Here is a 17,488-nt window from a genome sequence, read left to right as displayed (position 1 = left end):
TCATAGGAAAAGAGTAGAATCTGACTGCATGTTCTGCACACAAAGCCTGCAGTTGATAGGGTTGGCCTAGTCACTCAAAAACTCATTAGAGATTCTTAAGGGCTGTTTTGTCTTTTATTGACTTCATAATGGGGAAAGTGCCTTCTCTCCCTGTAGCCTGCAGCCACAGCAGTGTCAAAAGATTGTGTGGCCCACACTGAAAACAGCTATCTGGCATCACCTAATCTCCTCTGCCCCATTAAATTAGCAAACGAAAAAGGATGCTCAAACTTTAATATGTTCAGGGTTTTCCTATCCCTGCAACTAGAGTGAAGAATTGTACAATGCAATTATGTAATGTCTATTCCTGGCCTCTGTTCATCATCTGGGGGAACTTTGACTCAAATAAAAGCCTTTCTGTGTTGGGAATAAAGATCTTGCCCAATCCCCACCACCAGGGCTTCATTTAGATCAAGGCACAGACTGCTCTGCATCAGAGATTTGCGATGGGTTTTGACTGCTTGCTCACCTCACACGGATTCTGGTGGGGAGGCTGTGCCTCACCTGTCTCCCCACCCACCGCAGTTCCCTGCTCTGCATCCCAGAACAAGCTCTACGCTGGGTTGCAATCATGGGGAGAAGTGTTCGTTGTGTTGAGTAGTTGCCTCTGTAGACAAACACTTGATTGCAGGGAAAGAAGGAGGTTCAAGTCCTTCTTAATTTTCCTTTGCAATGGAGAGGGAACATCTGAAATGGGCTCATTTCTCTTGGGAATTCAGACTACATGCTTCCAATTTAAGAGACATCACAACTATTACTCATCAATTATCTGTCTTTTTTATTTGCAAAGTGCTTTGCATTCTTTATTGTTTGCCCTCACAACAACCCTGTGAGGTAGGTCACTTTCATTCCAATATAACAAATTGGAAACTAGGTGTTAAGAACCGAACTTGCTCCAAGACAGCACACAGGGTCCGTGATAGTCATGAGACTTCAAGTCAAGACTTAGCTTGTTGGTGCAAGTCTGCCTCTATACACTGGCTCTCTTCCCTACAGGAAACAAGGTTCCACATATGCCAAATCTCATGATCACCACCTTTTTAAAAACTGTCCTGACATCAGTTCTCCCATTCACAACATACACAGAATAATCAGTCAAACTGAAACTCACAAGGGTTTGCTCCTCTTTCTCTGGCTGTTTGATAGACAGTACTGAAGTCTTTAAACCTCGGGGCGCAGCCCAACCAAGCTTCACCAAAGTGCTCATTGCCAGTGAAAAGGAAGTCCCCAGCTCCTTTCTTCACTTTACACTGCAGCAGAGTTTTGATGGGTCCTCGCCACTCACCACTGGCTTTATCTTGCTGAAAGATCCGGTTTTTCTGCCTGTAGACACGTTGCACGCCAACTTCAACCTGGGACATGTGATTCTCTGAATCGTGGGTGATGTTTCGGATCAAGCCTCTCACCACTAGATGTAAACACAGCAGACAGAAATCCGTTTAAAAGGATAAGTGCTCCTTTACTATTTTTCTCACTTGAATCCTACAAGGAGTAGTCAGGCCAGTCTCCCACCTAGCTAGGATCCAAGGTGGAGATGCCTTAATTGGGCCAAGAGGCAGAGGGCCGATTTGCATCTTTACCATCACTGTGACACAGAATGCTCTGTGAATGTCAGTCATTCTACTATAGTCCCAGGAACGGTTTTGGCAAAGAGGAAGACTTACCTTAATGCTTCCTGTCCCCTAGAATTGAAAGCTTTAGGTGGCCACTCAACAGGCATTAAGAGTAATTACACAAGGAGAGAACCAAACTATTTTTAACGGACCTAGGGAGAGGCTTCTTATGACAGAAATCAAGAACGTTCATGTTTAATTACATTGTCCCCAGGTTCTTTGAAGGTCTGATTCTTTTGCACTACTGAAGTTCACAGGCACTGACCTGGTTCACACATGTATGTGTGAATGCCAACATCAGATACTATCTTGTATCTGGAATGGCCTGTTCATGCATGCACCACCACAGGCAGAACTTTCCCATTTGCCTTACTCAACATTCAGCGGCAGAATCAGTTCATAGAGTCAGTTGCCAGTCATCACACAGGTCCAGAAATCAAGTATAGAGAAATGAGGCAATAGGCATCTGTGAGCTAGTCCATTGTGGAGGCATCTCCAAAAAGCATAAGACAGTTCTCATGACTAGGGTTGGTGGAATATTTTCAAGGCATGTCAAATTTCCCCCCACCCATCTCAGACTGAATGTGGATATTAGAATGATACATCATACATGTCTGGCTTCAGAGTGTCACCCCATCACGGTGCTTGAAGTGATGTACTTGATCAAGATGGGTGTCCATAGAAAAGCACCAAGAGATCCACTTCACACATCTCACTCTGGCAGACAACCTCCCCCTGTTCAAAAATAAGCCTACAGCTAAACAAACTCATTCTGATTGTCATTGAGACTTGGAGGCTCTCTTTCCCCCCCCCCCCAAAACAACAGTTCTCCAAAGTCAAAATTCACTTGCAGCCAAACACACCCAAATCAGATAATCATTAACAGAATTGGTTTGCGAAATAGTGAACAATTGTGAACTTTTAGTTGAAAAGCAGTATATAAATACTGTTTAATAATAATAATAATAATAATAGCAGCAGCAGCAGCAGCAGCAGCAGCACCCTGTTTAAATCCTTCCTTTATGAGGATAATTACCTCACTCATGTCACAAGCACAAATATCTTATTTAGGAAGATTTCAGGAACTTCCTGGGCTAATCCAATTTCCTGGAGATGCCCGTCTTTTAGCATAACAGATGTCCCCCTGCTCTGCTCCCCTTCCCCCAACACTGCCTTTGTGTGAGCATCTTTTACTGGGATGCAGTCAAGTCTATTGACAAGCTATAATGCTCTTGTTCCTACCGCTCCAAGTTGCTCCAGTGCAGCCCATGGTCTAGTGACGGAAGACCTCCCTCTTAAGAACCATAAAGCCCCAATTCACTTTGGGGGTCATTTACAATTTCATTAGCAGTTATCTTCTCTAATCCAAAAAAACCCTTGATGATGGCGATTGGTGAACTCAGGACAGGGATGTCAAATCGTAAATAGAGTCAGTTCAAAGGGCCATTTCTTCTGGTCTGTTGGTGCTTTAAGTATAAATTCTCCTCATTGTGTGTCCTTCATCACCACATCTGTCAGTCTTGGGTTCAATGAGTGTGTGTGTGTGTGTGTGTCACACAGCCAGCAAGGAGGAGCGTGTCTCATTGGAGACCCAATAACTTGTTACGCAAAAGCAACAAGGCCGATTGCCCCAGCAAAGAATAAAGGAGGAAAATGATCAAATATCTTTAACAGAGCAAAATGAATTGGACTGGCATATAGTCTAGGACAGTAGTCCTAAACCTTTATAGACTCAACGCCCAGTTTTAGCCATACCCTGCACCATTAGACCCAATTTTAATTTTCTTATTGTACATGCCCATGTTTCTGCTTTTGCTCTCTCTCTTTCCCTCTCTCTTTTTACCCCCCCGTCTCTCTCTCAAAGGACAACCACCCTTCATAAACAAAAAGAGCCAACTAAATTATGATGTTGCTATCAGTGTGACGTGCCCTTAGTCCAGACACATCAACCAAAGACAAATGCCCTGCTGAAGCTAAGTGACTGTGGATTTGATAAGTGCCTGGATGATACCACTTGGTGTATCCTGTAAGTGGCTCTGAACATTCCCCAAGGAAAAGCAGGAATGCAAGTCCTTACAAAAAAATGAATCAACAACAAAGTCATGGGCTAGAGCTGGGGAACAAAATAAAATGGAACACTGCAAGAGCAACATGGATGTTAATGTGTTGAAGCCCCAGGGATATTTTTCTTTGCTAATTGTTATTGCTTATATGGAGCTGATTAAATCAATGTAGCCATTTTTCCCCCTGGGTAAAGGGTGAACATTTAAATGCAAACTGACTGTGTCCGTTAGCCTGTCATCCCTAACACCACAGCTGTGCATTAAGATCAAATCCTAAACGAAACACTTGTCATCACAAACAAGGCTGGGGGTCACAAAGAGTGGGTCTTCTCCATAGTGGCACAGGAAAGGCCCTGTTTTATTTCCTATCACATATACGATTACTGCTCTTTAGCTTTCTCACAGACCAACATTCAAGGCACACCTAAAGGACTGATATGAGAACCATTCACACTGCTCACGGACAGGAATGCTGGCAAGTTGTATTCATACAGACGGATTTATTTAACACACTTTTTGCTCCCAAGTTCAGGGTGGCTCACATGACACATGTACATGGCCAGCTCTGTAAACCCTGTCCTGCAGGTAAACAAAAAGGCCTGTAGCAATGGGGTGGAGCAGGGCAGGTACGGAGGAGATCATGACAGAATCATGGTTTTGGCACATGATCTGTGTCCAGTCCTGTCCAGCCAGGATTAATGTCTCCACACATGCTTAGTTTCAAGAAGTATCTTTGCTTGAGCAAAGGAACAAGATACTTGAGCCTGTTCAGTTGATTATACGGGCCAAAGATCCTGTTCCATGATGGAGTGAATAGTTCCCTTCCATCATGCATTCTGCTCATAACATGATGCCAGAAATGAGGGCACATCACACAAATGTCCATACGTGCAGGAGGCCCAATAGAGCAATTCTTCGCCCCTCCACAGAGGGAGGAGGACTGTAGTCAGGCTCTCTGGGTGTATGAATATCTTTCCCAAGCTTAACAGGTAACAAGAAAGAGGAAAGTACATCAGCAATCTCAAAATTTCCCCCTGCCAGTCTACTTACCAAAATCACTGCTGCAAATGGCCATGAGAAGTTCCATATTGTCACAAGGCCGGCACACGGCTGCAGAACAGAAACATCAAACAGGAGAGTCAGGGTCTCTGCCAAGAGGCCCTGGAGTGTGTAAATGCACGCCTGGCCCACTGACCTCAGCAGTGCGTGGATCAAGCTCAATAGGAAGACCAATGCCTTTGAGAGAGTCATTCTCGCAAGGATTACATTTCTATTGTATTTTTAACACACAAATTGCTTTCCAAACGACTCTTACTGTGAAATACTGCCTGGCTTCTTCACATGCCAAAGAGGCAAAACTAAAACCTGTGCAAAATTTTTCTACCTGGTCACACTTGCTAAATGGGCTATGAGTCACTTTGTAAGTGGTAGCTATATTTAGGGTGCAGTCCTAACCCACTTTCCACTGACATAAGGGCAATGCAGCTCCAAGGTAAGGAAACAAACATTCCCTGACTTTGAGGAGGACTCTGTGAGTGCCCCCCAACTGCAAGATGCAGCACACGTCCCATTGGCACAGATATGCCAGTGCGGGAAAGTGGGTTAGGATTTGGGCCTTAGCGAGGGGAGAGCATTTGTTCCAGCATAGTGGCTGCCTGCCGGTTTTCCTCGTGTATCTTCTGTTCAGGCCCAACTCTGCCACACTATGGAATGATAATTAAAAGTCACCTCCTGTCCCAACCATACCTTCCACAAGGGCCATTTTCTGGAAGTCGGGGCCTGTAGTGCTCTGGTTGCTTAGCAACTCATACTGGAAACTGGCTGTCCTGCGACTGATGTCCCTTTGAGGACTGGCCTGGAGGAAAAGGGCCACCCGCTGGGGCGTGTGGGTGCTGAAGCAGGACACATGGTTCAAGCGAGGTTCCTCAGCCTCACTCACTAACAGGTGCAGCTGCCCATCGCGCTCCACGTAGATGTTGGCCCCCTGGAAGTTGCTGGATGGTTTGATGCAGACAGTGGTGTGTCGGGCACTTGATAGGTTGGGCTCCAAGACAACCCGAAGAGCTCGTGCAGGGTACATCCACTCCAAGAAGCCCTCAGTACAGCGGAGGTGGACCTGCTCCACTGCACGCGAGTGGGGCTCCCAGCTCAAACCACTGGAAAACAAAAGAATCAACAAGAGTGACAAACAAGAGATAAAAAACACATGAGTGAAATCATTTGGCAATATGTGGCATACAAGGAAAGGGAGCCTGGGTCTTTAGTTCTATTCCTACATGTGTTACAACAGGGCTGTCCAAAGTTTTTGGCAGGAGGGCCACACTGTCTCTCTGACACTGTCAGGGGCCGGGGGGGGGGGAAGAATTAATTTACATTAAAAACCTGAATAAATTTACATTACATACATGAATATATTAAAGATGAACTTATATGAATGAATGAATGAAGGTCTTGCAATAGCTCAAGGCCTATAAAACTTGCACAAAGCAAGGTTGGCCTTTCCTTTGCTGTCACTACTGCATCACAGACGTGAAACAACAAGCAATGGAGGGAGCCCTCATCCCACAGCTTACGTGAGAGGTCAAACAGTCGCCCTCAAGCTGAGAGCAGTTGCGTCGGGCCAGTGTGGGCTCCAACAAACCTCCAGAGGGCCAGAGGCTCATTGGAGACTGGGGGCTCCCTGAGGGCTGCAAGTGGCCCCAGGGCTGGGGTTTGGGCATCCCTGTGTTAGAACATAAGAACAGCCCTGCTGGATCAGGCCATATAGACCCATCTAGTCCAGCTTCTTGTATCTCACAGCAGCCCGCCAAATCCCCCAGGGAGCACACCCGATAACAAGAGACCTGCATCCTCGTGCCCTCCCTTGCATCTGACATAGCCCATTTCTAAAATCAGGAGGTTGCACATACACATCATGGCTTGTAACCCATGATGGATTTTGACTCCAGAAATTGGTCCAATCCCCTTTTAAAGACATCAAGGCCAGATGCCATCACCACACCATGTAGCAAGGAGTTCCACAGACCAACCACACGCTGAATAAATAAATATTTTTTTTTGGTCTGTCCTAACTCTCCCAACACTCAATTTTAGTGGATGTCCCTAGTGGATCTGTGTTGACAGATCCAGACCCTAATGGTGCTCTTATATTTCTAAGAATTGCATAGAGCCAATAATTTAACTGATGTAAGCCTTTTTTCAAATGAGCTGCTAACAGAAGCAGGATATTCCAAACCAATATCCACAACCCACACAGTGATTGTAAACTCCCCCCCCCCCATACACACATGATACCAGATCACAAATTGTTTCGAAACTCTTCATGTTTCAGATGTGATGTACCATGATGTACTGAGGGGCAGGCAGGCTGGTGTTTGACAAACACAAACCCAAAGGTCTGCTGGTGCTAGATGCTGGTGCTCCGGACTAAGGTTTTGGCCCCATTCTCACCTATGGCCCACATACCTTGAATGTGGTTCTTGGCATGAAAAATGGCCGACATGATTACAAATGTAATCATTTGTAATGTTTTATTTTTATAAAATGCCCAGAACCCAGATGTGGTGGAGTTTTATTAAATTAACATTTTACATTACAATCAACTATTAAAGGACAAATAATACCCACCAGCAGGCTTGAGACATGCAAAAGAGAGGATATAAATTCTTTAAACAAATATATCAATAAATAAATCAGCATAAACTCAGGGCAGTATCCAAACAATAGTCTTTTTAAATCTCATTAATTTAGGTGGGAGAGTTAAGCTTAAACTGTTCCCATTTAATTAATAGAACTTCTAGCATGATTTTGTGAACGCATGAATGTGTTATCTAATGAGTTCCACATTATTTCCAAGTAAGAGTTCAGACTGCATCTCCAAATACTTTGGCAGGATCTTGCCTTTAAATCTGCCCAATAACAAAATTACATATATGTAAAATGGTGTGATATACATGTAGATTGCATTCTCTTAAAAAGAAATTGCAATACAGCATTATATGCTGCTTTTCTTTCTCTGCTTTGTCTCTCGATTTGTGTATCTTTTCTTTGAATTCAATTTTTTTAAATACTGTACATAAAATCATTTTCTTAACCCATTTCTGCCCAGCCCACAGGGGTACGCATTTGGTCCCTGTTGCATATAAGCAACCTTGGGCAGAAATGGCTTAAAATAAAGCGTCAACACTCCACAAAAGGGGGAGGGGAGGAAATTGCCAAGAACCCTGAACAAGTAAAAAATTAAATTATGGCACAAGCCAGCCAAAGCTAAATCCTTCTAAATGCCATTAATGGGCTGGGGTAAGTGTTAAGCACATGCTTAACTTTTGCATTAAAACCCTACTCGTAGTTTTTTTTGTGTTCCTTATTTCAGATTTTTATTCTGAAATGCAAATGAGTCCTGCCTGCCAAGTAAGTGCCCCCCCCCCCAACCGATTAGTGAAATTTCTAATAAGTGGGTCCAATCAGCCACCGACAGTTTTTCATCATAACCCCAAAACAGCATCTATCACATGGGAGGTTTACTGATCTCCACTGCAGGGAATTGGAAACCCTGGTTGAGGCTGTTGATCCCCCCAGGGCTCCTCCTCCCTCCTGGCAGCCACAGCCTTCTGCGTGGGTGTCCTGAGTTCGAATCCCGCGTTCTCGCTGCCTGCCAGAGCTCAGCCGCTGCGCAGTCCCGCTTACCTGCCCTTCCAGCTGCAGTAGTCGGCGGCGCATGGCTGCAGCAGCCAGAGCAATAGCTGGAGCACGGGGTGCCCAGAGCACCTGCTCCAGGCCTCCAGCAGCCCCGGGGACATAAGGTGAGCGGGGCAGCCTCTGCTAGAGCCAGCGTGAAGCGGTGGAGAGGGAGAGAGAGGCTGGGCTGAGCGTTTGCAAAGGGCTGGGCGGGAGGAGAAGCCCTTTTGAAGTGCGCAGAGGACTGATTGAACTGGGCATCCCTCCCACCCCCCCACCCATGCATTTGAAGGAGTCTAATCTGCGGCTGAGTTGACAGATGTCCCTCATTTTCAAGAACTCCCCCTTCCCGGAGGGCAGGCACAACCAGAAAGGCTCTCCTTTGTTTCCCAGCCCCTCAACACACATACATCTGGGGCATCCTGGATTGAATTGTGCTCCTGCCTTGACATTTTTTTTAAACCACCACATTCATAGAGGTGCCAAATACTGGCGTTGACCTTTGTCTCCTACACTTCATCTGTTGTAGGCTGGGTTCATTTCTTCTGGGTTTAAAACAGCAATTTGCAACCTTTTGCATCTCGGGGCACACTGACGAGGCACTACAATTGTCAAGGCACACGGTGCTGCTGGTACGGGGCTCAAATCGCCCAAAGGCCCTACTAATAAATGACCTTCCCCCAAATTCCTGTGGTGCACCTGGGGACCACTCGTGGCACATCACTGTGCCACGGCCCAGTGGTTGAAAATGGTTGGTTTAAAAACGAAGAAGTCTTTTCTTGGGGTAGGTACTCCACAATAGGTTCTGCACAATCACAATTGTCCTGCAGTATGTTATTGTTCAGCAGCTGCAGTGTGCCCTTAGCGGTAACAAGCATGACGTTTCATGCATGTACACCCGGACTGGCTCATCCATAAGGCTGGCTGAGGTAGTTGCATCAGGCAGACTGATGGGCAGACTCCACCTACGCACCTGCCTCCACTGTTTTCTCACAATCTGTACAAGTTGCAGGTGTGTCTGAAATTTGCACTGCTGGTTGCCCCCCCCCCCAGTGGCATCACTAGGGTTCGCGTCACCCAGTGCGGGATGCCAGATTAAAGGCTGTATATTGATGATCCATGGCTGCCCTCTCATGCCCAGAAATACCCCCTCCCTACCTTCATACTGCCTACCTGCCTGCTATCCTCTCCCACTCCCTGCGTCATCCGGTGCAACACTTACCCATGCTAGCCAGCATGGGGATTGGAGCAGGTACTGGCAGGCTGGCACACTTCATTATGCCAGCGCTGCCAGCTCTTGAACCAGCGCAAACATGCCAATACTTAAGAGCTGGCAGAGGAAGCCTGTGCCAGCACAGCTACACTAGAGGATTGGGCTGTTAGTTGCAAGGAACAGTACAATCCTATACAGGTCTATTCAGAAGCCCTACTGTATTGAGTGGGACTTACTCCCACTTCAGTGTGCTTAACATTGTAGTAGCCAAAATTTTGCTGAATTTTGCCTTTGTCCTAGGTTTCAGCAAGTGAGAGCCCAATCCCATTATAGTTAATGGGGTTTACTCCCAGGAAAGTGCGGACAGGATTGTAGTCTCCATTAGGCTGATGCACACTAACAATCCTATGCATATTTACTTGGAAGTATTTAGTGGGGCTTATGCCCAAGAAACCGTGACTAGGACTGCAGCCCAAGGCAGCCTCTGACCTTGAAACGGTAGCCCCGTTTTGAAATCTACAAAGCCACATTGATGACCACAGAAATAACACCCCGTGAACATTGCTAACTGGAGCCCATTCTGCCCTACAAAGCTCCTTTCTCAGCCCTTCTGGCGCTCCTTGACGGCTAATAAGGAGACAACCTCCCTTTGTCTTAAAATAAAAATATCTTAAAGTGATTAATAAGAGTTTCTCACTGCACTTTAAGAGCCAACAAAACAGAATCTTGTCAGCATAATCAAAGCGAACATTGAATGATTGATGGAAATTCAATGGCTTTAACTTTTGCTTTCAGGATCACCTTTCAGGGGTCCATGCACAAGAAAGCACCAGGGCCCTGTGATTATCATGCTAAAAGCCTGTTCGGTGCCTGCCAATAATTAGATTTCTATATGCATTGCCCTTCCTTATTTTCAATGTGCTACATGGGGAGCTGCTCTTTTGCAGGTCTGGAGGAGCGAGGCTCCTTTTTGTCCCCCCCTTAAGCGTGGAATTGGGATTTTGCACTCAGCCACTAACAATGGGTCTGTGCGCTGTTGGGTGGCACATGCTAGGCTCTCTGAGCTATTGTTCATCCCCCTCTCAATAAGACCAGGCAGGCTCATGGGCAGCAAGACTTTAAGGCCATCTGTTACCTTGTTGCCAACAGAACATTCTCACATTGTCCACAGCTGCACCAAGAGGTGGGAGTGGCAATTGAAAGCTGTCACTCTCTGGCCCTTGAAATAGCATTTTAGGCTCCATAGATATATTTTGCAGATGAAAAAAGGCCTTTTTAAAAAGGTTAATAAAAGGAAAATGGAGACTATGAACCAAGATTTTTTTTTTTTTGTACCATACAGCAAACCAGCTCTTTTCAGATAGCTGCCATATGCACCCAAGCATTCATTTATAAACTGCAATCCTAAACACATGTACTAGAAAGGAAGTCCTATTGAACGCAGAGGGACTCACTTCCGAGTCAACATGCTTAGGATTCAGTTGTTAGTCTGACAGGGTAGCACCAGAACTTGGAAAAGAAAAATACAAAATTAATGAATGGCAGCAACAAAAAAATCCCAAATCAGAAATAATATTCCTGAAACAAAGCAGACTGCAGCCTAAGAAGTTGTTGGGAGGACAGAGTTCCCTTCCTGAAATGGTGTGGACCTTTTCATTTCGCTCCATTGGAATAACTATCATTCTAAATCACTAACCCCTTGCTACATTCCAGTGTACATGGGGGTCCTGCTGTTTACCCTGCAATAAAACATCCCATTGGTGCCAATTGCCATTTTTTGAATACATGGCAGGAGGGTTGAGGGGGGGGGGATCGTTGTGGATTGGGACTGTGGCAGGGGAAAAGGCTCAAGCCTCTCAACCTTCTCCTTATTTCTGAGCCACAGAAGTCACTGATTTGGCTACTATTATGAAAAACTGAACCCATCAGATTTACTAAAGCTGCAATCTTATATACAGTACACCTCTTCTTGAGAATAAGTGCCATTGAACACAAACCATTTTGTTCATCCTAAAGCCCAAGCCTTCTATACCCATTCCTCCAGGTCCCAAGTTGCCCATACCCAGACCCTTGTTCAAGTGGTTTGCATCAATAGGTATCCCTCCTGCTCCCAGCCCCTTACCAACACCCTCACGTCCATGAGGAAGCTGCTGGAGCTGCTCTGGAGGGAAGCATTCATTCATTCATCTTCACATGCATTGGTCTATCAAACAGCAACTGCCTATGGAACATGGTGATGGCTTGAATAGCTGCAATCACTTGCTCAAAAGTCACAGTGCCATCCCTCAGTTTTTGCCATATTTGTCTTTCAGAATGTCTGCATGACAACCACGCTGGCCATGCTGAACACCTCCTTCAGCTTCTTCCAGCCAATTTTGTAATTCAGATTGGCCACAAATACATGCTTCCTAGTCGGCCAGCCTGAAGAGAGTTCAAAAGTCCTTCTGCTGCTCCTGCAGCCTGCTCCTTTATCTCTAGCCAAGACCAGCACTTCGGTTCAGCCAGGCACCCTGCCTGTACCTTTTTAAGGCTTTCTGCTGCTTTCATACCTTTGTGGGCATTTGCCAAGGCCTCTACATATACATTTTCTGGCTCTCCATGCGAATTAACCCTTTTAACTTGGCAACTTCCTCTCTCAGGGCCTTTTCCCCCCCACATCCTCCCCACTTGACTCTGAGACTTTTCAGGGAAAGGATGCCACATTTAATGAGGTCCCCCATGTACTGCATTATCTGAAAGGTGGTCCAAAAAATGCTTAAAGTAGTCCAGACATTCACTAATATGGTGGGAGTGTTTGCCTTGTTAGTGAGATCTACAGCCTCACAGATTTGCCAAAGATCCATTTGCTCTGCTCTCCTATTACACAAAGAGGAAGCTAATTGCCCTGGGTTCACACCCCACTCCCGGTACCAATTTGTTTTGCCAGATTCCCAGTCCAAGCTTCACTTAGAGAACCCATGCCCACTTTGAGCTAATTCGCTCCCCTGTGTTCCCCAAGAATGGCAACAGTTCTGCCCTGCAGCACTGCTGGACCCCACCAGCAGGGTGGCTTGCCTGTTCAACTTGTAGAGGTCCTCTTTCCTCCCTTCTTCTGCCAGCAGCTCCTTCAGCCACCACAGCAACACCTTGATTCTCAGCAGGTCTTGGGCATGGCAGCCACACACAGCAGTCTCTGTTCCAGCAATCTCCAAAGTCCATTCACCCACCTGTCCTTTGGTTAGTTAGTCTATCAGCAGTTTCAGTAGTCTATTAGTTCCTCAGTCCATTAATCCATCAGTTCAGTTCCTCCAGCTTTCCTCCTCCTACTACCCACCCCCCCTTTCATTCCTGCAGGTGCTGCTTTTGTCCCTGAGGTACAGCTGCTTTTGTCCCTGCAAGGTACAGCTAAGCCAAAATGGCCATTGCCATATTCTCCAGGGCTGCCACTGGAATCTCCTCAGGGCAAGGGAACATTTGTTACCCCTTGCCAAGTCCTGTGGCAGCAACAGGTCTCCTTGGATCTGTGCATGCTGTTTAATGGGCGCAGAACCAAGGAGGCCCATGTTGGGCTTCTAGGCATGGGGGTGCGCATAGGATTTGACTCTGCTGCCATCCTTGTCCCCCTCCTGGGCCTAGTCCTCCCCTTGGTCTGCCCCTGCTCCGTCCAGTTCCACCCTCCCCCACCTTCCCCATCCTGAAAATCCTCTTTGCCAGCAGGTGGGGGAACTTACTGCTGGCCACCCCAGCAATGTGTCATCCTGGCACTGGGGCTTTACCACCTCTGGCAATATGCCTGAGGGCATGTTTGCAACAGCCATTACTGGGGCAGCGCACTGGCCAACGGTGTTGTCCCAGCTTAGGATTGGGTTCTAAAAATGGTTAAATATTTTAAACAAAAACTTACAGTCAGTTGACTAACATATCCTGCATAAACCAATGCAGGACAGTGTATAACAGGGTGAATGAAATACAATACACAGCAGGCAGAAAAGAGCCTTTAGCTACGTAGAGTGGGGTGGGAAGAGTCATGAACACAAGGGCATGTGGATAGATATAATACGATCCAAGTAAAAACCATATCTGCCTTGTAGAAATCAGGGTAGTAATCAGCACACAGCACAGAGATTTTCTGGTTTTATACCCTTTTCTGGCAGCTGGCCAGGAGGACAACTTTCTGGTTAGATTTGTATATGTTTAGTCAAGTGGTGTCCCTAATCAGGCTCACTTCAGTACATATAAACATTCATTGAAAGTGTGAGGAGAAAATAAAAATCTGTCCCTTTAAGCAACCCCATTGCAGGGACAAAAGGCAGTTTCCAAATGTGCTAAGTCATCTTCTGCAGGCACTCTAAAATGCAAACTTTCATAAATGGAGGAAGGCAGATTTGACCCAGGAGTAATCAGTTGTTGCTTTGCTACTGGAGTCAGCATGACCAGAGGAAGATAAGATGTCCTTATACCCATGCATAGAAGAACAAATAGTACAAGACAGCAGATGTTCTGTTTTGTAGTATGACAAACATTTATTTAGACTTTTATCCTGCCCTACCCCAAATATTTTGGGCAGCTTACAATTTGAAAACAAAGATCTCCAGAGAAAATTGTTACAGTAGTGCCACCGCTTTACAGAGGTTAGATAAAACAAGACAAGAATGCCCTGCAGGAATAAACCAATATTAACTTACCAATACTGAACCTTATTGTTCCCCAAGCATATCCTTTCCACACCAATGCAGACCCTAATCAGAGCCCAACTCCCCTCCCTCTTTCTTGGAAAATCTCACCTGTTCACCACCATCTCTGTTTTCCCCTCTTGGGGAAAAGGGGGAGAACCATTTCAACCTTCCAAAGTAAAATAAAATACCAAAACTCTTTGTGCTAACCACTTTATCAGGAAGCCCTTCCCGCCATACACCATAGAGCCAGCTTGCCTCCATCAGTTAGTACAGCTCATTATCCTGTTAAATTCATGTATATAACTTACACATCCACACAAAAAGCTTAAACCACAATGTGGCCGACACCTAGCTCAGGTAGAACAATGAACCAGGAGAAAACACTGGCATCCTGCTGAGTTGTGCTCACACCTGTCTGTTGGTCATCCATCCATGCAACCACAGCGGAGAGGGGCTCCTGGGGATTGGAGGATTTCCTATGCTTAAACAACTATTGTCCTATCTAAGCAGCTAGGCCTCCATCACACCTTGTTCAATCAACATTTTTAAGACCATCCCAGAGTGATGAGGTCTCGAGCAACCGATAAACTCATGTGAATTTTCACAAGTGTGGCTTTGCCTGCTCCATTTCTTGACTTGAGAAGACGTGTTTAAAAAAACAACTAGTTCCCTGTCAATTGTAATTGATGTTCCTTTTAGTCCCAATTTACACACTAGAAAGTAGATTTAAGGTGCATTCTAATTACTTTTTATTTCAAGCATGCTCAGTATTCTCGATAGTTTTTGCCTTTTCTGAAATATTGCATTTCTGCATTATTTTCTGCTTTCATATTGACAGAGACAAAAATCATGCCACATAGTGCTTTGCAAGTGAAGGAAAGTGATTTTCTAAGTTAAATTTCTAAATGAAATCCCATTTAATTTCAGGACCTCATATGAAAATAATTCTGCAGTTGCAGAAAAAAAGGGGAGAAAAACTGGCCACAAGATCTTGTACTAACAATAGCAGCATAATGATCTCTGCCATTTGGCTGAGACAATTATGCTGCTGCTCTAAGGAAAACTTCAGCTGAATGTATCTGACCTGACCTCATTTTGGAATCAAAAGCTACATGCAAATAGTCTTTTAAAAGGTCTGATCATGGGCACAGTACTGAGAACTGAAATGCCAAAGCTTTTCTTTTGTTTAAAGTCAGTGAGAGAAGCAGAATGGAAAGGATGTTGGGAGGATGCTGACACCATGATGAAGTGACCTCCTGGGAGGATTCATTCAACCCCAGCGTCCTCCCCACCCAAAACCAGCCCATCAGCTCCCATCAGAAGGTATTGAAGCACTTGATCTCTGAACCTCTTTTCTACCACCAGCAATCCCACAGTCCAATTTTATTTTTTAAAAGCAGATAGCCATGTATATGCCAAAAAGAATTGACCCTGGGGTGTTTTCATTTCTATTGGGTTTGAGTTGGGGAAATAGGTAATCCCACTTTTAAGAGAGAAGATGTAACTTGACTTTACAGTGCAGGTTTATACACAAAATATATGAAAGCACATTAAAATGCTCTTCAGACTATGGACCAATTTGTATATCCAAGCACATCTAGGCAAGGTTGCCACTGGACTTGCAGCCAAGAGAAGCTCACACAGACACATTGTATGGACACACACCTACACAGGGCTGCCCACATGGCCACCATGCTTTATGCAATCACAACAGGCATAACAGCTTTCCCAAGCTGCCTGATTAGAACCCCTCCATGGAGATGCTGGTATACAGTACTCTGAGCCTTATAATCGATTGATTTACATATGCCCATGCTACACTGCTACCTCTGTTTTTTAGAATGGGATATTCTTTCTGCCCCAAGGCTCCTGTGCCTTGTCTCTTATGTGCACTGACAAAGCCCTATTAATATTTCAAAGTTGTTTCTTAGTTCTTTTACAAGAAAAAAGAAAGTACAGGTAGGGGGAAGGAACAGTAGGTGCCAAGCTTGTTTTCTTACTGCTTATGGAAACAGACAGACAGTGTCTCAGCAATAGACAAGACAATGTGAATTCAAATCTACACACTTTTTAAACTCTGAATTTACACAGTGGAACACACCAGTGACTGACTGAATTTGAAAAGTATGAAAATGTGTTTTTTAAAAAACAACGTACAAAACACAGAAACATTCTTTAAAAGGTTTCCTTCTAGCACACCCATTACAAACTCTTCTCTCTCTCTCTCTCTCTCTCTCTCTCTCTCTCACACACACACACACACACACACAAACTAAATGAAGTCAGTGTAACAATTAAGTCTTCATCTGAGTGCTGAATGGTTTGGAGTTGTGCTAATTAAATTCTGCCAGCTAATACATAATATTTAAATATTATTTTGAACATTCTATTTAATCATTATCACTATCATTCTTACAGCAACTCTATTAAGGTAGATCCGTTATCTCTACATTTCAGATGGTGGGCCGAGGTTAAGGTTAGTCTTGATGCCAACTTCTGAATCTTTGACTGGGGAGGGGGGGGGGAATCCCTATACATTTCTCCCTGCAAAAAAAGGCAAAGAGTTCTAGCCCAGCCTTCTCATAGACATTCTGGTTTTTATTATTGGGGGAATGGGTGCACATGCATGCTGTCCATTTATAGCAGTAAATGTAAGCTGCCTTGAATGCACTTCTGAGCAGAAAAATGGGATATAAATTAACATATAAACTAGCTTTGTGCTTATGGAAATTGTTTTTCTAAGAGGAAGCTTTCAATCTTGCGATCCCCCTCCTGCAGTCTGATGAAGGAAGCATTCAAGAACAGCTTTACCATTTCTTCAGTCATTTGTGAGAATTAGGCATTAGTTACTATACGGTATAACACAAACTTTCTGGAATATAATAAGCACAACTTGGCTCAAATGATTGTTGCCCTAGAACTTCAGAATCGTTCATGCACAGAATTGCCACCTCCCCACTCCCAGCAGACTCCTTTGCCATAGCAAACATGTATGGATGTTGCTCTGCAGTGATAACCTGGCTTTGCCCAAGTGGAAAAACAGGTTTCTAAATTGATGGTCAGATGTACACTGGTCAGCTGGGCTTGAAAACCTAAAATTGCTGTAAGTAGTAGCTTAGTAATCTGAGATTCAATTCTCTCTCTCTCTCTCTCTCACACACACACACACACACACACACACAATTAGATTCCATTCTTTTTTCTGAAATACTGATTTCTAGAAAGAAC

General features: G+C 44.8%; 1 protein-coding gene across 2 annotated transcripts in view; it reads right to left on the bottom strand.

Annotated features, from left to right (window-relative positions):
* Positions 1-1,130: 1,130 nt before the first annotated feature.
* The window catches only part of DGKE (diacylglycerol kinase epsilon), a 33,828-nt gene continuing 17,470 nt past the window's right edge, over positions 1,131-17,488 (bottom strand). The window contains exons 1-4 of one of the 2 annotated variants that reach the window (XM_066616453.1): positions 8,402-8,458; positions 5,462-5,871; positions 4,766-4,825; positions 1,131-1,447 (exon numbers count right to left, since the gene is read on the bottom strand). In XM_066616453.1, coding sequence (XP_066472550.1) covers positions 1,131-1,447; positions 4,766-4,825; positions 5,462-5,795 — 711 coding nt within the window. In that variant the 5' untranslated portion in view covers positions 5,796-5,871; positions 8,402-8,458. Of the gene's footprint in view, positions 1,448-4,765; positions 4,826-5,461; positions 5,872-8,401; positions 8,459-17,488 lie in introns of those variants that run through there. The other variant, XM_066616452.1, reaches the window with a different exon arrangement.

This window comes from Tiliqua scincoides, chromosome 2 (genome assembly GCF_035046505.1).
Source record: "Tiliqua scincoides isolate rTilSci1 chromosome 2, rTilSci1.hap2, whole genome shotgun sequence".
NCBI lineage: Eukaryota > Metazoa > Chordata > Lepidosauria > Squamata > Scincidae > Tiliqua > Tiliqua scincoides.
Note: the sequence above shows the minus strand (reverse complement) of the source record. Positions and strands in the feature narration are given on the sequence as shown.